The sequence below is a fragment of the Ochotona princeps genome, chromosome 15 (genome assembly GCF_030435755.1).
Source record: "Ochotona princeps isolate mOchPri1 chromosome 15, mOchPri1.hap1, whole genome shotgun sequence".
Lineage (NCBI taxonomy): Eukaryota > Metazoa > Chordata > Mammalia > Lagomorpha > Ochotonidae > Ochotona > Ochotona princeps.
The window spans coordinates 4,685,504-4,708,624 of record NC_080846.1 but is presented as its reverse complement, the minus strand read 5'-3'; the positions used below and the strand labels follow the sequence as shown (position 1 = coordinate 4,708,624).

The window sequence follows — 23,121 nt, the reverse complement described above, 5'->3', positions numbered from 1 at the left end:
GTTTGCAGAATCCATCTGACAACTAGGATTTTGATGGGTCCAAAATACTTGTCAGAACAGCCTTCCACCCTCCGCTGGTTCCACAGGATAAAGTGCTGGCTTTTCTAATACTTTCCGGCCTGACAGAGTGGCCAGTGCGTGTGTCCAAGTAGAGCTTTAGCAGAAGGAATTCAGGCCAGATTGAGGTCTTTGATCAAGGGCCAGGACAACTGCCAGGCTGATTGCGGGGTTCAAAGTTCACTGCTGTATCATACATTCTTTTTCCTCCTCCCAGTGGAGAGGAGGTGCCCCTGCCACCCTCTGGAGTGTTTCTGTCGTGATGGAGAATTCTTTATTACTTTAAGATTTCAGGAAGTCTGAAAGCTTTTAGTTAATGATCACTTTGCAATGTTGATCATTACAACTAGGCTGGAGAAAATACTGCCAAGTGTTCTTACAATTCTTCACGTAATCATTTGTGTGACATTGGATTCAGTAACAAGAAATGTTTGAAGAACATAAAGGATTGTTTTCTTTAATTTTCAAATATCTTTTTTCAGCTGTCACTTGACATATGTTAATGTATACTCTTACTGGTGAAAATGAGAGCCAATGCAAAAAGTTATACATTATTTTACCTCCTGTGGGGATTTTAAAATATCAAAATTTTTTTAAGATTTATTTATTTGAAAAGGCAGAGCTACAGAGAAAGGGAGAGCTAGGGAACTCTTCCATCTACTGCTTCCCTCCGCAAATGGTCCTCACAGCCAGGGCTGGGCCAGGCCAGAGCCGGATCCGGAAGCTGCATCCGGGTGTCCCACATGGGTGCAGGGGCTCAAGGGCCAGCTTCTGTTGCCTTCCCAGGCTCGTTAACAGGGAGCTGGATAGGAAGTAGAGCGATGGGCTCTTGAATAGTGCCCATGTGGGATGCCAGCCTTACCTTACAGGAGGCAGCTTTACCGGTTTCACCACAACATCAGCCCCACAAAATGACTGACTTCATTCCTGCAACATAAAGCAAAGCTCAGTTACAGAAGAGAGTAGAAAGAGAAAAAAGGAAAGATTGGATAACCCACCAATTATAATCAACCTCTGCTTTTATACGAGTTTTTACTGCTTGTATGGATTGGGAAATTTCCAGTGTTGGGCAACAGTGGCAGACACAGCATGAGTAATTAGCCGCAAGTGGAGCTGTTCATTAACTGATACAAAGGTCAGGGCGCTGCTCGAGACTCCTCAAGAAGCTCAGTCTCGCTGGAGGAAGAGTGTGAGCAGAGATCTTCACCCCGCTCCGCTGCTTGGCAGACCCAGACTGGCCAGGAAGGCCCTCAGTGAGCAATCTCTTGTGTCTTGCCACCTTCAGCAGAGGTGCAGATATGTAACAAATTCAATAAATACTAACATTTGTGTTAATGGACTGCAGACTTCAGGATTTAGTGGAGAGGTTAGCTGTACATGGGAAAATAACCAGGTAGCTTGAAGCAGCTGAGCTACCTGTTTCTACTAAGCGTGACCACTAAGAAAACTCCAAGGTCTTTGACGCAGCACGTTCTCTCCTGGGACTGTGCCATAGAAATGAGAGTTCTAGTACATTGGACATCAAAGTGCCAAGAGATGAGTGCAAGGCTGGCTAGCACTGAGTAAGTTACAGTACATCCACTCCCAGAAAGGGTTCCAGACTCAAGTGAGTCAAAACTGATCAGATGATGTGGAATTTTCTAACATTGTTACTATTTCACTTTTTTTTTTAATGCTGGTGATTAAAAAAACACGTGTACTTGTGATTATGAGTATGAAGGAGAATAGGAAATGATCCATACTGGATGACAGACATGCACAAGGACTTAGATGGCTGAGAGGAGGGAAGCGGACTGAGGCCATACGAATAAGGAAGGAGAGAACTCACTGTGTTATCACACACCTGTAGTAAAGTCGTAATTCGGAGGGCTGAAGCAGCAATAAAGCGGCTAAGGTAGAAAGCCTTCAGCATAAGGGGCGTGAGAACAGGCAAGGTGTTACAGTGGAATCCGTGTGAAAGGAGGAGATATTTCAGGAAGGGAGTACCTTATAAGCAGAAGAAGGAATTAACCGTAGAATAACAAGAAGAAACACAAGCTGTGTCATAAAAGACCGTGCATACGTGGCCTCATCTGTAGGAGTCTCTGAGTTGACAAATGCACGTGTATAGAAGATACACCAGATGGCCAAGGGCCACAGCAACTAGAGGAAATTAAAAGTGACTGTTTCTGGACCTGCAGTTGATTTTAGGATTGGTAAAACATTCTAAAATTAACAATATGGTGACTCAGCTTAACGTTGATTTCTGAAGAAATGCTAACAAGTATAGAGAAGGTGTTACTGCAGGGATGATAACCTTATGAGGTTGGATGTATATTTTATTTGGTTTTAATGCATGTGATATATCTCTTGGACCCAGCATGATAACCTAGTGGTTAATTCCTCGCCTTGCATCTGCTGGGATCCCATATGGGCGCCAGTTCTAATCATGGCAGCCCCACTTCCCATCCAGCTCCCTGCTTGTGGCCTGGGAAAGCAGTCGAGGACGGCCTAATACATTGGGACCCTGCACACAAGTGGGAGACCTAGAAGAAGCTCCTGGCTCCTGACTACAAACCAGCTCCACTCAGCTGATGTGACCACTTGGGGAATGAACCAGCAGACGGAAGATCTTCCTCGCTGTCTCTCCTCCTCTCTGTATATCTGACTTTGGAATTAAAATAAATAAACAAAATAAATCTTAAAAAAAAGATGGTGGAGGGACCTGATGTGTCTAAAGAACTGGAGTAACTAGGACACAGTCAGCACTCGGCGTTCGATGTTGTTTTATTACTGCTTGTTGTAGGCCAAATGGGGGACTCGGCTTTGGTGAATGCTGGCTTTAGTAGGTTTTGTTGTTGTTGTTTTTAATTAAGATGTATTTATTTTTAGTGGAAAGTCAGATATACAGAGAGGAGGAGAGACAGAGGAAAATTTTCCATCAAATGATTCACTCCTGAAGTGACTGCAGTGGCCGGTGCTGCACCTATCTGAAGCCAGGAGCCAGGAACTTCCTCCAGATCTCCCACATGGGTGCAGGGTCCCAAGGCTTTGGGCTGTCCTCAACTGCTTTCCCAGGCCACAAGCAGGGAGCTGGATGGGAAGCGAGGCACCAGGATTAGAACTGGTGCCCATGCGGGATCCTGGCATGTTCAAGGCGAGGACTTAAGCCGCTAGGCCCCTGTGCCAGGCCCGCCTTAGTGTTTGTACGTGTTAGAGCCTGAAGTAAACGCAGACATAATTTCCGTTTAATAAAGGACACATTCACTCACTCATTCAATCACTGTCCTAGCTTCCAGGCAGTCTGCCAGGTACTTGGCAACTGGCATTGTGGCATAGCGGGTTACACCACCATCTGTGATACTGGCACTTCATATCAGTGCCATTCAAGTCCTGCCCGATCCACTTCCGATCCACCTCTGGGCTAATGCACCTGTGAAAGCAGTCAAAGACAGCTCAAGTCCTTACGCCCCTGAACCTATCACCCAGGGAAGACTTAGGTGGAGTTCCGGAGTCCCGGGCTGCTGGCTCCAGCCTGTCCCCACCCTGGCCCTTGGAGCAACTGAGAGAGTGAGCAGCAAGTAAAAACTCGCTCCGTGTCTCTCTGGGTTTCTATCCATCTGCCTTACAAATAAAATTAAAATGAGTAAATGAAAACAATTTGATAAACTAGTTTAAATTTATGTCCTCATGGAGCCCACAATCTCTTAAGGAAGTCATACACAGATATTGTAACCTGTCTGTTATCATATAGGTTGGCCCTTTAGGGTAACTTTGATTATGTGCCTAACAATAGCTGTTGTGTAATAGTGTTAAATAGATGTTTGGCTGAAGAAGCGAAATAATAAACGAGAGAACCTGAAGAGCTTCCAAGTGGTCATGTTCCTGTGTTCACAGAGGACCACGTCTTAACTCATTTTTCCAAATTCTCGCAATAAGCTGAAATTTGAAACTTGGTTTTTCTGCTTCCTTCTCCATGTGCTAGAAGGTTTGGCACAGACTGGAAAGATGAACTTTTTTCCGTCCATTGAGTTGTAAGCTGGGTTAAGGACTGGCATTGAAGAAGCGCAAAGGCTAACTTGTCTTTGCCGTTCCCAGGGGAGGTGACGCCAGGACTGTCTCAGGTGGAGTACGCCCTCCGCAGGCACAAGCTGATGTCACTGATCCACAAGGAGATTCAAGGCCAAAGTGGGACAGACCAGACCGTGGTGCTGCTCTCCAACCCCACCTACTACATGAGCAACGACATCCCGTACCCTTTCCACCAAGACAACAACTTCCTGTACCTGTGCGGATTCCAGGAGCCCGACAGCATCCTGGTCCTTCAGAACCTGCCTGGCAAGCCGCTGCCATCACACAAAGCCATGCTGTTTGTACCGCCGAGAGACCCCAGCCGAGAACTGTGGGACGGACCCCGATCTGGCCCTGATGGAGCGGTCGCCCTAACCGGAGTGGACGAAGCCTATACACTGGAAGAATTTCAGCATCTGGTCCCCAAGCTGCAAGGTAACAAGTGGGAGCCCAAGGCAGACCACAGGCCTGCCTGGTACTGGAACCTTCCCTCCTGGTAGACAGGGTGACCGTGGCGGCATGTCCCCCCACATCCTGGACAGGTTGCCACCAGGAGATGGACCCACTAGAGCGATTGCGTTCATTGTATGCTAGATCTTCACCAAATTACAAGTGACCACTGATAGCCCAGTGTGGAACCCCAGAGAGACTTTCTGTTAAAACAGAGGAGAAGGACGGGCCAGTCTCGGGCAGCATGCACACAGACGGGCGCAGCATTGCTGTCTGTAGCTGCTGACTTGTTTCATTACAATGGGACAGCCGTCATCAGCCTCTAAAAAGTTAACTTTTGATTTCTTCCCTGAGAGTACAGGTTTCTTTTACTTTTTTTCTTTAATTATAACATTTCACCTGTTATAAGTAGAATAAGTGCTTTTCGTTTAACATATATGTAAAATCATTTTTATTTTTAAGTGGTTAGGATGTAGTTTTACTAATGTACATCCAGAGTTTTCTGGATTTTCTCACTTCTATCTCAAAGTGCTCTTTTTTTCTTTTTTAAAGTTTTATTGTTTTTATTGGGAAGGCAGATCTACAGAGACAAGGAGATACAGAGAGAAAAATCCCCTGTCTGTTCATTTACTCCTGAACTGGCTGCAATGGCCAGAGCTGAGCTGATCTGAAGCCAGAACCCAGGAGCTTCCTCCGGGTCTCAAGAGGGTACAGGGTCTCAAGGCCTTAGGCCATCCTCTTCTGTTTTCCCAGACCACCAGCAGGGAGCTGCATGGGAAATGGAGCAGCCGCGATATGAACCCTCGCCTGTATGGGATCCTGCAAGTTACAAGGCGAGGATTTAGCCACTAGGCTATCACACCGGGCCCTCAGAGTGGTGTTTTAATCACATGAACTGCACAGTGTTTCAGTTGTTAGGAATCCTGGTCGTAATCTACTAGGAGGAAAAAGTACAAAAGTAGGCCTGGTGTTAAGTGCAAATCATTTTATGACGAGCCTTCTCACCACTTAGCTCAAGGAAATGCAAACCGTTTCCTTTGCGAAATAGTGAACTGCGAGTATTCCCGGCACGGTTGCCAACAGCAGATCTGACAGAGCGTGTGCAGTGCGGCTGAGCGCCTGTCATCAGCTGCCGTGTTTGTCCAGCGGTGAATGGTCGCTCTAAAGCGGGCGGGAGCGAGGTCTTCCGTGAAGCCGTGAGGCTCTTCAGCCATAGCTTGTGACCCCAGCACGTTTTCCTTCTGTGTACAGTTATGGAGCAGTGCTTCTAGTTCTATATTTGTTCTTTAACAAGGAATAAGCAAAAGCAAACCTTAAATGAAACTGTAGTTCTCTATATCGTATTTATTAAGAATACTGAAATTTAGGACCAAAAATTCTATTGAATATATTCAGTCCCAGAATATCTTGCCATTTTCAGAAAATGGTCTGGCAGTATTTTTTTATGATCAACCCATCAAATACTTGGAAGTTTGGGGTAACCTTCAGAGTCCCACACTGTGGATTTTATGCTGTACTTGTGACTCTTGTTGAAGTAATTACAAGCGATGATGTCTCTTGCTTCGGGCTGTTACTTTTCTTGTAAGCTTCTTTTGTGGCTTCTCGCCCTAAGCTGAGAGCAGCACAGTCTGGTATGACTGGCTGAAGCCTTCTCACGCACAGCTGCATTCTGACTACATGCAGCGGCTGACGGAGGCCAAGGCCAGGAGCAGGAACAAGGTGCAGCGCGTCCGGCAGCTGGTGCATCGCCTGCGGCTCGTCAAATCTCCTGCAGAAATTGAGCGGATGCAGGTCGCCGGGAAGCTGACCTCACAGGTGTGGCTCCTACTGAGGAAGCTTTTCTCTGCATTAAGAACGTCACGCAGTTTTGGGGTTCAGTGGGCACCCTGAGGTCCTAGACCCCAGTGCAGTGATAGCTTCACAAGCAGATTAGCACCCAGTTTCTACCGCTGTAGGTTTCATTAACAGACCTGGAGACATGCTCAGTTCTTTTTCTTTTTTTTTTTAAGATGTATTTATTTTTATTGGAAAGTCAGATACACAGAGAGGAGGAGAGAAGAAAGATCTTCCATTGAGATTCACTCCCCAAGCAACTGTAACGCCCAGAGCTGAGCCAATCCAAAGCCAGGAGCCAGGAGCCTCTTCCGAGTCTCCCACATGGGGGCAGGGTCCCAAAGCTTTGGGCCGTCCTCGACTGCTTTCCCAGGCCACAAGCAGGGAGCTGGATGGGAAGTGGGGCTGCAGGGGTTAGAACCAGAGTCCATATAGGATCCCAGCGCATGCGAGACGAGGACTTTAGCCACTAGGCTACCGTGCCGGGCCTAACATGCTCAAATCTTACAAAATAAATGTAGCTCCCTCTGTTTTATGTATTTTTTTTTAATTTATTTATATTTATTGGAAAGGCAAATCAGGTTTTCGAAGAGAAGGAGCAACAGAGAGAAGGTCTTCCATCCCACAGTTCACTCCCCAGACAGCCGCAGTGGCTGGAGCTGAGTCTGCCCCAGACTGTTCTTTCTGTTGTGTCAACTTATTTGAGAGACAGCGACAGAGCACTCCCATCGCTGGCTCATCCCTTCAGATGCCTGCGAGAGTCAGGCCTGAACCAGGCTGCAGCCAAGAGCCGGGGAGGCAGTGCGGATGTCCCAAGGAGTACCGAGACCCAGCCATGAGCTGCTGCCTTCCAGGGTCGGCTAGCAGGAAGCTGGAGCGGGCAGTAGAACCAGGACTCAGACCTCAGTGCTCCGTCTCAGCCGTCTCAGTCACGCAGTGACCTCTGGTTTGTTTTTGTCCTGCTGACACTGGGAATTGTGTCACTGACAAAGTTTTCCTATCAAATTAGCTGCTAGGAAACCAAGGGATGCGCCCGTGGCCTGCCGATGCTGGCATCCTAGCGAGGACGGTCCAGGGGTGCGTTGTCATGTTGAGCTTTATGCTTGCTGTGCCTTGCTTTTGTTTAACTATTCTTAATTATCCATGCAAACTAATCAAAACCCTTTTCTTAGAACAGGGCAGCATAGGGAATTATGAACTTTTACAAAAATAGGATACCGTGGTCCAGTGCAGCGACGTAGCCAGCTGATCCTCCACCTATGCATCCCATATGGGCGCTGGTTCAAGTCCCAGCTGCTCCACTTCCCATCCAGCTCCCTGCTTATGGCCCGGGAAAGCAGCTGAGGAGGGCCCCAGTGCTTGGAACCCTGCACCCACGTGGGAGACCTGGAAGAAGCTCCTGGCGCCCGGTTTTGAACCAGCGGATGGGAGTGCTGTCTCCTCTCTGTAAAATCTGTCTTTCAGATAAAAAATAAATATTTAAGCAAATAAATCTTTAAAAGATAAGATACACACAAGACATGACAGTGACAGACTAATAAAAATACTTGTATTGTGGGAAGGTGGCTCTCGGTGGGGAGTTTTGTCTCCTAGTGGACACAGGTCAGTGGTTCCCCTCACACCTTGCACTGAGCAGGCCAGCCCCCTGCGGCAGAGCAGTGCGGCCCCTGGTCAGCAGTGCTCACGCTGGGACAGCCCTGTTGCGGTCCTGATCTGCCTGTGCTCACAGCTCACAGCATCTCCTTACCTAGATGTGACTGATGTGTTTGGCTTGGTCTGTTTATGCCGCTGTATCAGGATCCCTGAGCCCGAGTCATTTAACAACAGTAGGAGTGTGCTTCCTCCCAATTTTGGAGGCTGGGATGTCCAGGATCAAGAACCTAACGGGCTTACATCTGGAACGCTGTGGCCCTGGAAGGCACTACCTGGTGTCCTCACACAACTGCACAGCCATCCTCAAAGTGGTGATTTTTCCCCTAAGAAAACTATGCTATTATACCCACGGTCACAGCTTCAGGTTGATAGCACCGGGCGAGGGGGAGTGCTTTTTATTGATGTGTTCGGAACGTTTAGGTGTATAGCATTGTAAGGATGAGGCTGTTTTCATTGCATCCTCCTTTCTTTCTGCAGGCTTTCATAGAGACCATGTTCGCCAGTAAAGCCCCCGTGGATGAGGCCTTTCTCTATGCTAAGGTGAGCCCCGGGCAGGGTGGAGACAAGGGTGCCACACTGTCACACACTTGCCAGCAACCTGCCGTGGACTCTGCGTGCTGTGGGCAGGATTAGGTTCCCAGGGGTCTTTGGGCCTTTATTAGATGATTAGAAAACCTACAGTGCTACAGGTAAAGACCCTGGCAAAGCAGCTCCGGTGACTTGCTCAGGTGAGTGTGGCGGCGCACCATGGGCAGCAGCGCCTAGCACTGGGCGCATGCTCACTAGGCTCGCTCCATCCTAGATCCATGAAACCAGGAAGAGCGACAGCATTTTCTTTTTTTTTTTTTTTCCTTCACTTTTCCAGATAATTAGATTGGTAGCTATTTAGAAACTAAACACTGTTGTTTAAAATATAAGCTATGCTGTGTTTAAATAAGAACAAGCAAGTGATAACCTGACATGATTATACCTGTGGACTCAGCGTCTGTGGAGTTTCTCTTGTCTTCTAGACTTCACTTGGAAATAGTAGGAAGTTTAGGGAGCACTCAGAAAGGAGCAGATTTACTCCTAGAGGTGAGGGATGAGTGTAGTAGTATTGTGCCATAGCCCCTCAAGCCTCTACCTGTGTCACCAGTGTCCCATATGGACACCGGTTCTTGACTCTGCTACCCCACTTCAGCTCCCTGCTAACGCACCTGGGAAAACAGCAGAAGGTGGCCAGAGTACCCAGGCTCCTGCATCCGCATGGGAGACGTGGAAGAAATTCCTGGCTTTGGCCCGGCCCGGCTCCAGCCATTGCTGCCATATGGGGAGACAGTCGGCAGATGGAAGACCTGTCTCTGTCTCTACTCCTTTCTCTGACTCTGCCTTTCAAATGAATTTAAAAACATGTTAAGTGCTGCTTGGGGTACTGACATCTCATGATGGAGCGCTTGGTTCAACTCCCAGCTCTCTGCACTTTCCACCCAACTTCCTACTACTTTGCACCTGGCAGGCACAGTTGATGGCCTCAGTATTGGGTCCCTGCCAGCCATGTGGGAAACATAAAATAGTTCCAGCATTCTAGCTTTGGCTGCCCCCATCCTGACTATTGAGGCCATTTGGGGAGTGGACCAAAGAATACAAGATTGTTCTCTCTCTTTCTGTCTCTCGCTCACTGCCTTTCAAATAAATTAAATAAATAAATTTAAAAGTAATGAGGGGTGGGCCCGGCGGCATGGCCTAGTGACTAAAGTCCTTGCCTTGAATGCCACGGGATCCCATATGGGCGCCGGTTCTAATCCCGGCAGCTCCACTTCCCATCCAGCTCCCTGCTTATGGCCTGGGAAAGCAGTCGAGGACGGCCCAAAGCTTTGGGACCCTGCACCCGCGTGGGAGACCCGGAAGAGGTTCCTGGTTCCCGGCTTCGGATCAGCGCGCACCGGCCCGTTGCGGCTCACTTGGGGAGTGAATCGTCGGAGGGAAGATCTTCCTCTCTGTCTCTCCTCCTCTCTGTATATCTGGCTTTCCAGTAATAATAAATCTTTAAAAAAAAAAAGTAATGAGGGGAGAGAGTTTGGCCAGTCACTTACCTGCCCGCTGGGACCCATCATCCCACAGGTTCCAGTTCTACTCCAGAGCCTGTGCTTCCAATCCATGTTCCTGCTGTGCATTCTGGGAGGCGATAGAGAATGGCCCAAGCCTCGGGGCTCCGTCTCCCACATGGAAAATCATAATAGGGTTCCACACTTCTGGCTCCTGCTGGACCAGCCCTAGCTACTGACAGATGTTTGGCGAGTGAGCCAGTGAGATGAATCAATCTTTGCCTTTCTCTCTTACTGTTTTCCTGTCTCTCCCCTCTTTCTCGCTCTGCCCATCCTCCCAACAGTCACTCTGACCTTCAAATAGATGAAAATACATAATAAACATTAAAAGTAGTAATAATAGTAATGAGGTTAATAAAAGACTTGGGCCCGGCGCGTGGCCTAGTGGCCCAAGTCCTCATCTTGAAAGTGCTGGGATCCTATATGGGCGCCGGTTCTAATCCCGGCGGCCCTGCTTCCCATCCAGCTCCCTGCTTGTGGCCTGGGAAAGCAGTCAAGGACGGCCCAATGCATTGGGACACTGCACCCGCGTGGGAGACCCAGAGGAGGCTCCTGGCTCCTGGCTTTGTACCAGCCATTGTGGTCACTTGGGGAGTGAATCATCAGACAGAAGATCATCCTCTCTGTCTCTCCTCTCTGTATATGTGACATTGCAATAAAAATAAATAAATCTTAAAAATAAAAGGACTCTACAGCATAGATTATAGTGGGTGAGGTAAGAAGAAAAGAAATGGACTGTTGTGACAGCATGGAAAGTTTGCTGAGACATGACCAGTGCTCAAGTTGTGACTTGGTGTCAGCGCTAGCTAGAGGCTCAGTGTTGGGGAGAGCCTGGACTGAGTAGCCCTGAGGAAACCCTTGGAGTCATACCCTTGTTGGTGTTGTTTCCACAGTTTGAATTTGAATGCCGGGCTCGGGGCGCCGACATCTTAGCCTACCCTCCCGTGGTTGCTGGTGGTAATCGGTCCAACACATTGCACTACGTGAAGAATAACCAGCTCATCAAGGTATACGAGGCACGCCACAGTGCTGCTGCCGCTCGGGCAGGTCTCCTGGGGAAGGCCGTAACCTGGCAGGACAGCGTACCACTTGAAAAGCATTTTCTTTTTTATAAAGTAACTATAGAAATTAGCTCATTTGATCCTCACAGTAGCCCTGTGCACATAGCCAAGTGTGCCCTCTTGTGTGTTCATTTCCAGCCATCACATGGCTCTAAGCACTTACATCAACAACAGTGGGTGAAACCTGGTTTCAGGCAGAACGTCACTGAGGAAACAGACTTTTTTATACTTTTACTCCCACGTGATTATGCACAAGAATGTGTATCCCTTTAAATCCATTTCTTCATGCTCAGATACAGATCCGGGCAGTGACGTAACGCCCGGCACTCCGCCTACAACGCTAGCGTCCCGTATGGGTGCAGGTCTGTGTGCTGGCTTTTCCACTTCCAACTTTCTGCTAATCTGTCAAGAAAACAGTGCAGGATGGTCCGAGTACTTGGGCCCCTGCAACCACATGGAAGACCCAGATGAAGTTTCTATATGTCTCTCTTTGTAACACTTTAAAGTGTGAAAAAAAAAAAAAAGTTAGCTGTTCTTTTTGCTTATATAAGAACCAAGGTACCAACTTAAATAGGAATTTTGCAATGAATGATGATGATGGTTTTTGTGATATGCTGGTATTTATACCTAATAATTCAAATCAAAGAGCCTGGTTGCAGTATTTGACCAGTATATTATACCACCTTTATTGCACTTATCTGAATTCATTGGAAAGAATTATCTGGTATGTTTCTTATGGGAAAGAAGCAGAGCCAAGTTTCCTGTAGATGAGAGCTGTTTAAAACGTCCGGGTTAAATGAGCAGGAAATAACATCTGCTGATGAACCGCTCGCTTCAGCCTGTCTCACTCTGTTCCAGGATGGGGAGATGGTGCTGCTGGATGGAGGCTGCGAGACTTCCTGTTATGTGAGTGACATCACCCGTACGTGGCCCGTCAGTGGCAGGTAGGGCTTCTACTGAATAATGCGCATCTCATCTCACGACTTTTGTTGTTTCTTCTAAGATTTATTTATTTGTAGATTTATTTATTCTCACTGGAAAGGCAGATCTACAGAGAGAAGGACACAGGAAACAAAAATCTTCCGTGTGCTGATTCACTCCCCAAGCTGCTGCAATGGCCAGAGCTGAGCTGATCTGAAGCCAGGAGCTTCTTCTGGATCTCCCATGTGGGTGCAGGGTCCCAAGGCTTTGGGCTGTCCTCAACTGCTTTCCCAGGTCACAAGCAGGGAGCTGGATGGGAAGCTGAACAGCCAGGACATAAACTGGCATCCATATGGGATCCTGGCACTTGAAGGGGGAAGATTAGCCAATGAAGCCATTGTGCCAAGCTCTTAAGATTTATTTATTTTTGGGCTCAGCACAGTAGCCTATTGGTTAAAGTCTGTGTTGCATTAGCCGGGATACATAATGGCACCAGTTCTAATCTCGGCTGCTTCACTCACTTCCCATCCAGCTCCCTGCTTGTGGCCTGGGAAAGCGGTGAAGAACGGCCCAAAGCCTTGGGACCCTGCACCCAAAGTGGGAGACCCAGAAGAAGCTTCTGGCTCCTCATTTTGGTTTGGTTCACCTCTAGCCATTGTGATTACTTGGGCAGTGAACCAGCAGATGGAAGATCTTTCTCTGTCTCTCCTCTCTGTAAATTGATCAGCATTTCCAATAAAAATACATAAATTAAAAAAAAAGTATTTTTAAAACCTGAGAGTATTCAAAATGTTTAAAAACTCAGAGTAAATCATAAAATGAAATTGATAAATTAGACCATTAAAATAAAATTTTCTGTGTACTGAAAGACTATTTAAAAAAGTGAACAGGGACCAACAGGATGGCTCAGTAGGTTAGTCCTCCACCTGCAGCCCCGACACCGCATGTGGGTGTGCTGTCTGCTGGAGTTTCCTGTTGAGCCTGAAGCAGCTGTCTTGCTGCACTTGCATAGGTGCCTCTGAGTTCAGTGGCCGGTTCTCTCCCCTCAGGTTCACCGCACCTCAGGCAGAACTCTACGAAGCTGTTCTGGAGATCCAGAAGGAATGTCTGGCCCTGTGCTCTCCTGGGACGAGCTTGGAGAACATCTACAGCCTGATGCTATCCCTGACCGGCCAGAAGCTGGAGGAGCTGGGCATCGGGAAGAACCTCCAGGACAACAGTGCCTTCCGGGTACCCTGCTGCAGCCCCGGCTCTCAGCACCTCACACGCTCCCTGGTTTCCACATTGTACAAAGCTCATCAGACAGAAATGGTCATGGTGTTCTTTCTCTGTGAGGATTTGGCTTCCACTTAAAACAAAGAGACTCAGTTCCCATATCTCCCAGAAGATGGCAGCACATTCTGAGTCATTGCCAGCTGCAGGACCAGCCTGGTATTTGAAAGAGACAGGCTGGAAGGGGCTAGTAAAAGGAAGAGGGTTCCGTTTTGTTTCTGGCCTAGCAGCTAAGCCACCAGTTCGTGCACCAAATCCCAGTCAGAGTGCCTGAGTTCGAATCCCAACTCTGTTCCCAGTTCTAGCTTCCTGCTGATGGTTACCCTGGGGGACAGTGGTGATGACTTAGATGCTTTGGTCCCTGCCACCCCTGTGGGATACCAGGATTGAATTCCTAGTTCCAGGTTTAAACCTGGCACAGCTCTGACTGTTACAGGCATTTGTAGAGTGAACCGGGGGCTAGGAAATCCCTCCTTTCTGTCTGTCCATCTCTCTCTCTCTCTGACTTTAAATAAAATGTAATAACAGACTTAAAACTATATTTGAAAACAAAAAAAGAAAGAAGAGTTAGCTCTTTAAAATGTTTTTTAAGAAAAACTATTCATGTATTTATTTGAAAGAGTGTCAGAGAAAGAAAGAAAAGCAGAGATCTTACCTCCACTCTCCAAAGGCCCGCAGCAGTCAGCACTGGTCCAGCTGAAGCCAGGAGCCAGGAACTCCATCCACATCTCCCATGTGGATGACAGAGACCCAAGTGCCTGGCTTCCCAGGATGCGTTAGCAGGTGGATGGATTTCGAAGTGGAAGAACCAGGACTTGAACCAGAACTCTGATACAAGATGTGTGTATCCAGCTTACCGCTATGCTACTGTGCCCTCCCCTGGAACTTAACTCTGTCCTTTTGTGGAGGTTATGAAGGTCAAATGTTTGTTGCATATTACAGAAAGTTTAGCAATATGTTCAGGGGCCAATGTCTTCTTTTTTTTTTTTTTTTTAAAGATTTATTTTATTTTGATTACAAAGTCAGATATACTGAGAGGAGGAGAGATAGAGAGGAAGTGGAGCTGCCGGGATTAGAACCAGCGGCCATATGGGATCAAGGCGAGGAACTTAGCCACTAGGCCACGCCGCCGAGCCCAGGGGCCAATGTCTTCTAATGAGTTTTGTCTATACCCAAATTATGAGGGTGTTCCATAATAATGTAGAATCTTACATTAATCTTTAAGCCTTTAAACATTGACCTTTAGAATTGAAATACCAGAAGACAGCATTGAGGAGTAGCAAGTAAAAGCTTTTTCCTGTGATTCTGGCATCCCATACGGGTGCCAGGTTGAGTCCCAGTGCCTGCTAATGTGCCTGGGAAAGCAGTAGAAGATGACCCAAGTTCTTGGGCCCTGTGCCCATGTGGGAGACCCAGAAGAACCTCCTGGTTTCCTGGCTGGTGTCTGCCCCAGCTCTAGACATTAGTCATCTAGGGAATGAACCAGAAGATGAAGATATCTCTCTCTCTCTTTTTTTTTTTAAGCTTTATTTATTTTATTACAAAGTCAGATATACAGAGAGGAGGAGAGACAGAGAGGAAGATCTTCCATCCTATGTTTCACTCCCCAAGTGAGCGCAACGGCCGAGGCTGCGCCGATCTGAAGCCGGGAACCTGGAACCTCTTCCAGGTCTCCCACGTGGGTGCAGGGTCCCAAAGCTTTGGGCTGTTCTCGACTGCTTTCCCAGGCCACAAGCAGGGAGCTGGATGGGAAGTGGCGCCCATATGGGATCCCGGTGCGTTCAAGGCGAGGACTTTAGTCGCTAGGCCATGCCGCCGGGCCCAATATCTCTCTCTTGCCCTCTCCTTTTTTCTCCCTATAATTTTGCCTTTCAAATAAATAAAAATAAATGTGTTTTTTACATTTTTTTAAAATAAAAATTAAAATGCTAGGTGTTAAGTCATGCGTACTAGTAATAGTCCTCCACCTCCAGATTTAGGCTGCTGGCACTTCTGTTATCAGTGGACAAGAAGCTCCACGCTTCTGTTGCTTGGACCAACAAACTCCTAGCTAACTTATAGACATCTCCACACTGCTGGGACTTTGCTCCCTTGGAGCCCCTTCCTGTCACGATGACATGAGTTCTCTCTTTCCCTTTCCTAAATAAATTGTGCTTTGCAAACTAGAAAACAAAAGATAATAACCGTGCTGATGGCTGGCGTTGTGGCATGGCAGGTACAGCTACCCCCAGCAATGCTGCCATCCCACATGGAGGCGGTTTGAGACCCAATTGCTGCATTGTCCATCCAGCTCCCTGCTAAGGCTCCTGGAAGCAGCACAAGGTGACTTAGAAGCTGGGGTCCCCACACTCGCATGAGACACACAGAAGAAGCCCCTGGCTCCTGGCGTTGGCCTGGCCCAGTTTCAGCTGCTGTGACTATTTGGGAAGTGAACCAATGGACAGAAGATCTCTCTCTGTGTCTGGCTCTTGTTCTCTCTGTAACTCTGCGTGTCCAATAAATAGATAAACCTTAAAAAGAAAATATCCACAGTGGCCAAGTTCTCCACAAGGCGCTGTGAGCTACTGAGAGCCTCCAGAACAGGCCTCCCGGGCAGCCGTGGGCACTGGAGACACCTCTGTCCCCACTTCCCGAAGGAGATCTCCATGCGCCGCAGTCTGTTGGGATCCACACATTGCTGTGTGCAGTACACTTACTAGGGAGAGCAGAAGTGCCATCGGCATAACTGCGGATGAGGTAGTAGTTTCTCTCTTAAGCATTTGGCCAAGGATGGGTTAAACACAAGCAGCAGGGGGCAGGCATTTGGTGACACCATATCCCATATCAGAGTACTTGGGGTCAAGTTCCAGCTCCCCTTGTGATTGTAGCAGCAGGGAGGCAGCCGGTGACAGCCCATGAACTTGGATCCCTGCCACCCCAGCAGAGTCCCGAGTTGAGTTCTGCCTTCTGCCGTTGGGCTGCAGCAGCTGCCAGCAGTGAATGTGCATTGAGTCAATGGAAGATCTTTGATTCTCGCTCGCTCGCCTGCTTTCAGTCCCTTTCAAATAAATAAAAATTGAAAAACTAAGCTGACAGAGCAATGGGGAAGGCGTATCCGCATGTCTCCTAGATCTTTGACCTGACGAAGTTACTGCTCTAGTAATTCTGTGGCATTTATCATTTCCAGGCTGCTCAAAAATACTGCCCTCATCACGTTGGCCACTACCTTGGCATGGACGTCCACGACACTCCAGACATGCCCCGATCCCTCCCTCTGCAGCCCGGGATGGTGATTACGCTGGAGCCCGGTAAGGGGAGGCCTGGGCCGTCCCTGGTCCCTGGTCCCAAGCAGCGTGGAGCAACAGGGCAGGGGAACGTGGTCAGTTTTCGCTGAAAGCAATGTAATTAAATTTGAAGAAACAGGAAAGCAGCCTCATGGGTGTAAAAAGTCACTTTATGTTGGATTTATCTTGAGCTGTCTTATTTAACATCGCACAATTTGTTTGACTCCTCCAATAAACAGCACATGGGGAATACTTTCTATTATTAGATATTAAGAAATGTATCTTTTTCCCCCCGCCTCTGCCAGGGCCACTTTGTCCTGGTCTCCCAGTCACTTAGGTGTAGGGGCTGCTCAGGGGCCCCAGAGCCCAGGGCACGCATGCCACAGACGCAGTTTGCCCGGTGTCCACCCTGCTCTGCACCACCCCGTGCTGCCCCAGGCCTGGACGCTGTGTTCCATTCTCATGAGCTCCATAGCCGTTGTGTTGGGGCCACAGCTGAGTGAAGACTGGGCTGCTGAGCTTGGTTCTCCAGCACTGACGCTGCGTCATCGTCATAACAGACTGCCGCTGCGGCTTCCAATGTTCTCACCTGTAGATTTTACAAACTGGGGCTGGGAATAGGCCTGTGAGCTCTGGGAAGCATACACTACTGTCTGCTTGGATGTCATTTAGCCCAGCCTTGTCAGCGGGGAGTGCTGTGTTGGACCTTAAGTAGGTTTTTCTTTGCTGATCACTTTCTTCCTATCACAAAATCCGTTCGTGAGCATGCTAAGGGAAATTCACACTTTTTTTTTTAAGATTTACTTATTTTTATTGGAAAGGTGGATATACAGAGGAGGAGAGACAGAGAGGAAGATCTTCCGTCCGATGGTTCACTCCCCAAGCGGCCGCAATGGCTGGAGCTGAGCCAATCCAAAGCCAGGAGCTTCTTCTGGATCTCCCACGCAGGTGCAGGGTCCCAAGGCTTTGGGCCGTCCTCGACTGCTTTCCCAGGCCACAAGCAGGGAGCTGGATGGGAAGCAGGGCTGCAGGGGTTAGAACCAGCGACCATATGGGATCCCGGCGCGTGCAACGCGAGGACCTTAACCACTACGCCATCGCGCCGGGCCCCACACTTTCTTTTAAAGGATAATACCTGGTATATGTACAACTTGATGGTTAGAGAACGTGCTTGGGCATGAAAACTTTCTGTTTCTTATTTTACTGTTTGGGGGAGGGGAGAACATAATGACTGCAGTTTCTGGTTGTTAAGGATGAGAATATGTAAATGTTTAACACATTTAAAATATCTTGAAATACACTTTATTTCAATGGAGTGCCATTGTCCCTGGGACTGGCATTGTGTCCTGGCAGGGTAGACTGCCACCTGCAGCAGTAGCATCCCGTCTGAGTGCTGACTCATGTCCTGGCCACTCCACTCTGACCATCCCCTCACGGAGGAGCCTGGGAAAGCAGCAGAGCTTAGCCGAGTGTGGGAGAAGTGGGAGGAGCTCTGGCTTCTAGCTGCAGCCGGGCACGGGCCTGCTGCTGAGCCACTTGTGGGGTGTACCAGAGGATGGAAGGTATCTCTCTGTCTCTTCCTCTCTCTCTCTTCTCTCAACTCCCCCTTTCAAATAAATAAGTTTTCAAAATGAAGCTATTGTGTTTGTGTGGTGCCTGTGGTCTAATATACAAAATACCAGGAAGAACTGTAGCCAGCATTGCTTGGCTGTTATGCACCAGACACGCTGACATGTGGTCTCTCGCTTGACCCTCACAGCTGTCTCTACCGGGGACTGTGAAGACATTTTGACACGGAGAGGTGAACTCACGCATCCTGGTCACTCAATTGTTGTTGCTGATCAGCGCGTTCTCGTTTTACTTCTCAGGCATTTATATTCCGGAGGACGACCGCCATGCGCCGGAGAAGTTCCGAGGCCTCGGCATACGGATTGAAGATGATGTCGTGGTGACCCCAGACTTGCCCCTCGTCCTTTCTGCAGATTGTCCCAAAGAGCTGAGAGACATCGAACAGATCTGCAGCAGGGCCTCATGACGGGCACCTCAGGGCCACGGGGGGGACGCGGGCTGCCAGCACTGTGCCCCTTGGGGGGGTGTGGGCACCGCTGCACAGGTGCTCCCTCTGGGAGCGTGGCAGTGTGTGTGGCTGTCATCACCTGCTTGGCTTTTTTTTTTTTAAGAAAAATGAATTTTTGAGTGGTATGTCATTGCTGGTTTTGGTAACTTTAATTCTGTAGAATTAAGGACCAAAGCGAGTGTTAGTTTTGAAATGTTACAAAAGGTCTTGGTGACGTGTTTATGCATTCCAGTGACACAAACATGTAGAAAAGGCTCTGCTCTGCTCAGCTGCCCCGGCTCTCTGCGTCACACGCCGTCTCTATGAGGTTAGATTCAGAACTAAGCTGCCCGTGGCTGTGGGCAGGCAGGCTCCCACCCCCGCCCACATGCCGCAGATCCTGGTGGCTTCTGCGGCCACCGGAGCCCCCAGGCCCTGCTGGGCTGCCATCTCACCGTCCAGCCACAGCCCCAACTCCAGGGACGTGGGCGCTGAAGCGAGGAATGGCAAGCCTGTCATGCTGTTTGGTTGCCGGAGACCCAGGAAGCATTTAGATTCTCAGCAAGAAAACAAAAGAGTGGAAAGGTTCGTGTGGCGGCTGCAGTCCCCAGCTTGCAGCCGTCTGTGCTTGTCAGTTTCACAATGGTTTCTGAAGGGCCACTGGGCCTGTCCCTTCGGCCACCAGCTGAAATGCCCGCTGGCTGTAGCCCAGCCCTGACCCAGCTGTTGCAGCATTTGGGGAATAAACCAGTGGAGGGCTTTCTCTCCTCTTTTCCTCCTCTCTGTCTCTCAAACAAAACCTTTTAATTTCAAGATGCTCCTTTCCCAGACATCCTACAGATTATTAAAAAAAAATGTGTTTTTATTGGAAAGGCAGATTTACAGAGAGAAGGAGAGACAGAGAGATCTTCCATCAGGTTAGTTCACTCCCCAAATGGCTGCAACAGCTAGAGCTGATCAGGAATTTCCCATATGGGCACATGGGCCCAGGATCCCAAGACCATCCTCTGTTGCTTTCCCAGGGTGTTTGCTGGGAGCTGGATGGGAATGCAGCAGACGGGACATGAAGCAGTACCCATATGGGTTGATGGCACTTGCAGGCAAAGGATTAGTCAACAGAGCCATCATACCACCCTCCCCATTGATTTTTGGTAGGTCACACTTGAAGCTTCTGCCCTGGCCTCTGTCCAGTTCCTCACTTACCTTGTTAAGAGAGTCATGGCACCCAGTTTTCAGAGACCCCTCTTATCAGTCTTTGGTCTCTTCACTGCTGGTAGGAAACAAAATATGGAGACCACCAAGTATTTGTAAGCATCCCATCATATCACTTATCTTTCCGTGATGTTACAAGAGCAGCAATAAAAAGCCATACACAGCTAGGTTTCTGCAGCAAACAGGGCTGGATAACTGCAGATGGCCAACTCCAGGCCTCTGTGGTGAAGGGGAGCACTAAACCAATGTGTCCACCTCCTTTGTACGTGGAAATGGGCCCAAAATACCGAAGATGTGCTAACTAGTAGAGCACATATTTGAGGTGGACTTGGTTTTAGTTTTGTTTTTTTCCATGTTGACATTAGGCACTAGTTGAGGGACTAACATTTCTGTAGTGTTAGATGTTTGCTCATCCTATCAGGAAAACGCAGAGCGTAGGGCCAAAAGCAGCCCGGTGGCCACACTATCAGAACCAGTGGGCTGGACATCACATTCCGACAGCGCTCACCTGCACACACGTGGATTTGCCAGACTTTGCAGCTGCACAGCAGGATCTGCGCTGCACCTGCCCTGCCGCCTGCTGCCAACTTCTCTGGCCTGCGTTACTTTCTAAAAGAAGAGGAGGAAAAGAAATCCGCAGCTCGGACTTGTCACTCCTCAGGCCTCTGGGCCCCACTGCCCCTTTCCTTGGGTTGTTTCTGTCTTCTCCCTCTGACTCAGAGGCCTCCAGCTTTCTCGCCAAAAGCCTCAGGGGCTTTGATGTGAAGCAGCCTGCTCGGAAGGGTCCAGATTGTGAGGGGGTCCCAAGCAAGTTCTGGTGCAGCTGTCACTGGCGGTTGCTTGTGACCTGTGACCGCTGTAGCGTTCTGGAGATACTCAGATCCTCACCTAGCCAAGGCCCAGACCCGCCAGCACGGCTAAGTGCTTGAGTCAGAACTGTCCAGTGATGCGGTGAGCCTCTGTAACTGGTCATGCAGACCAGAACGCCCAGGGCAGTGAGCTTTCACTCATTCTTCGCCATGGCCTCAGCTGTGGCCCAGATGTCTTTCAGCCCAAAGACCTGCACCACCACACGGACATGAAAACCTGCTTTGGGACAGGACATCCCAGCTAGCGTGGGGGTTTTCCACCCCTACATTTGGGAAGGAAGCATCTCTGAGTGGCCTGTGTCACTTAGATATTGCAGGATGCACTGTTGTTTCTCTGTCATAAGCAGGAACCTGGGTGGTGCTAGTATCCCGGCTGAGGAGCAGCTTCTGGCGGCAGCTTCAACGTGATCTGCGCGCATCCTCTTCCACAAGCTTAACAGAGAACCTTTCCTGTGAAGATGTTCGCTCTGCATTGACACTGAGACTCAGCAAGCAAGTCTCCAGATAAACACGTCATGGCCCCACCACAACAGAAAAACCAAGCTTTGTTACAATTTTTCAGAACCATGGGTAACCCTCAAGTTTCTTAATGCCACAGAGGTTGAGGCTATGTTTGCCTCAAGGCATCAAGCAACACACAATGAGCTTGTCCTACACAGTTCCAGGATCCCTGAGTCCGGACCCCAGCCTGCAGCTTCCACAAGGCAGGCGCTGCTGATGTAACTGGCTTGCTTGTGTCCACCTGTACGAACTGGAAGTGGGTCATGGGTAGAGGGGCAGCACAAGGGACCCAGCTGGGAGGAAGTTTTTAGGGTGTGTCTTTTTTTCTTTTCAATTTCATTTTCCTGAAGTGAAACTTAAAGTGGATAGTGTACATTTTGAACCTGGGCAAACATTCTTTAAACTGAAATGTTTTCATGTTGCTTGAGTAGTGAGTACATCATTGAAGCCTAGCAATCTAGCAGAATCCGGTTGCCACCAACCACCTGGGGTTTCTGGTTGGTGTTGCCTCATGCGTGGCACCTTGACCTTGAAGTGAGCCTCAGCCTGGTTCTGATCCGACAGAACTCCACAAAAATGAAAAATGCTTCCGTCTTTGTTAGCATTTGTTAGCATCTTAGTGCTTTGGATGTCTTTTGTGCACTTATATAAATTCAGTTGGGACAAAATGCTGTCACTTTTTATGGACTTATTCACTGAAAATAGAGCTATTGTTTCCTGCTAAGGGAAAATCATTTGTTACTGTCATTTTAAAAATAATCATATTAGGGCTCAGCGCAGTGTCCTAGTGGTAAAGTTCTTGCCTTGAATGCACAAGGATCCCATATGGGCGCTGGTTCTAATCCCAATGGCCCTGCTTCCCACCCAGCTCCCTGCTTGTGTCTGGGAAAGCAGTCGAGGACAGCCCAAAGCCTTGGGACCCTGCACCCATATGCGAGACCCACACAAATAGGTGAGCCAAATGATATGTGTCTTACAATGGGAATACCTCAGACAAAGTCTCTTTGGGGATCTCCCCAATCAAACTGCCGGACTCAGACCCCTAACCAAGAAAAGACAGAAGACAGAACAGGTTAATCGACCACCTCAGCTATATGTTGGCAGCGAACTACTGGGCAAATGGAGACTCTATGATGGACTATGTCAATCAATGGATTCTTCAAAGACCTCATCATGCTTGGAGTGGCGAGACTGGCAGAGATTCATAACTGTTGAACTATCAAAACCACTTGAGCAAGACCCTTGGAGCATGCCCCACATCAGGGACCTGGGATGGGTGGGAAACTGAGTGGGGCTTCTCCCTTAAAATTCCCCTTTACCTCAGGTACATGAAGGAAACAGTATGGAAATAATAGTATTACCCACTTTCCTGTAGCCCTTGGACCTTTTTACCCTAATTAACTATGTAAAGATTGTCAAAAATATAATAAAAAATGGAAGTTAAAAAAATGTATTTAAAAAAAAAACACGGCCTCAATCGTTTTGCTGTGGGTTTCAGGTCCTCGTCTGAGGTCTTGTAGGCACACATTATCAGTGCCAACACTCGGGCTAAGAACCCTAGGAGGGCTCCCAGACGCCTAGATCTCTCACAAGCTTTCCTTTGCCAAAGCTGAAGTTGTGTTTACCACGCGATTCGTTTTTGATGAAGACAGACACCATTCCAATTTTTCTTCTGGTTGAGCATCAGAGTTAACACACTCCTACCATCTTCCTAAGACTCTTAAAACGGAGATTTTCCGAGAGAGGGGTCCAGCGGAGCCAGCTCACTGCCAAGTTTGGGTGGGGGGGCACCGACAGGTGACAGCGACAATGTCGGCCGCCTCACAAAGACTCCGCAGG

General features: G+C 48.5%; 1 protein-coding gene and 1 long non-coding RNA gene across 2 annotated transcripts in view; one reads left to right on the top strand and one right to left on the bottom strand.

Annotated features, from left to right (window-relative positions):
• Positions 1-18,696, top strand: part of XPNPEP3 (X-prolyl aminopeptidase 3) — a 38,563-nt gene extending 19,867 nt beyond the window's left edge. The window contains exons 3-10 of the mRNA XM_058673405.1: positions 4,135-4,542; positions 6,170-6,372; positions 8,521-8,583; positions 11,021-11,134; positions 12,047-12,132; positions 13,159-13,339; positions 16,548-16,668; positions 18,513-18,696. Of these exons, the coding sequence (XP_058529388.1) occupies positions 4,135-4,542; positions 6,170-6,372; positions 8,521-8,583; positions 11,021-11,134; positions 12,047-12,132; positions 13,159-13,339; positions 16,548-16,668; positions 18,513-18,679 (1,343 nt within the window). The 3' untranslated portion in view covers positions 18,680-18,696. The remainder of the gene's footprint in view (positions 1-4,134; positions 4,543-6,169; positions 6,373-8,520; positions 8,584-11,020; positions 11,135-12,046; positions 12,133-13,158; positions 13,340-16,547; positions 16,669-18,512) is intronic.
• A 42-nt stretch (positions 18,697-18,738) lies between these two features.
• Positions 18,739-22,977, bottom strand: LOC131482049 (uncharacterized). Its single transcript, XR_009246732.1, has 3 exons — positions 22,750-22,977; positions 19,904-19,967; positions 18,739-18,875 (listed from the first exon to the last, which is right to left on the bottom strand). It is a non-coding gene; the product is annotated as an uncharacterized LOC131482049 (long non-coding RNA).
• Between the last annotated feature and the right edge of the window lie 144 nt (positions 22,978-23,121).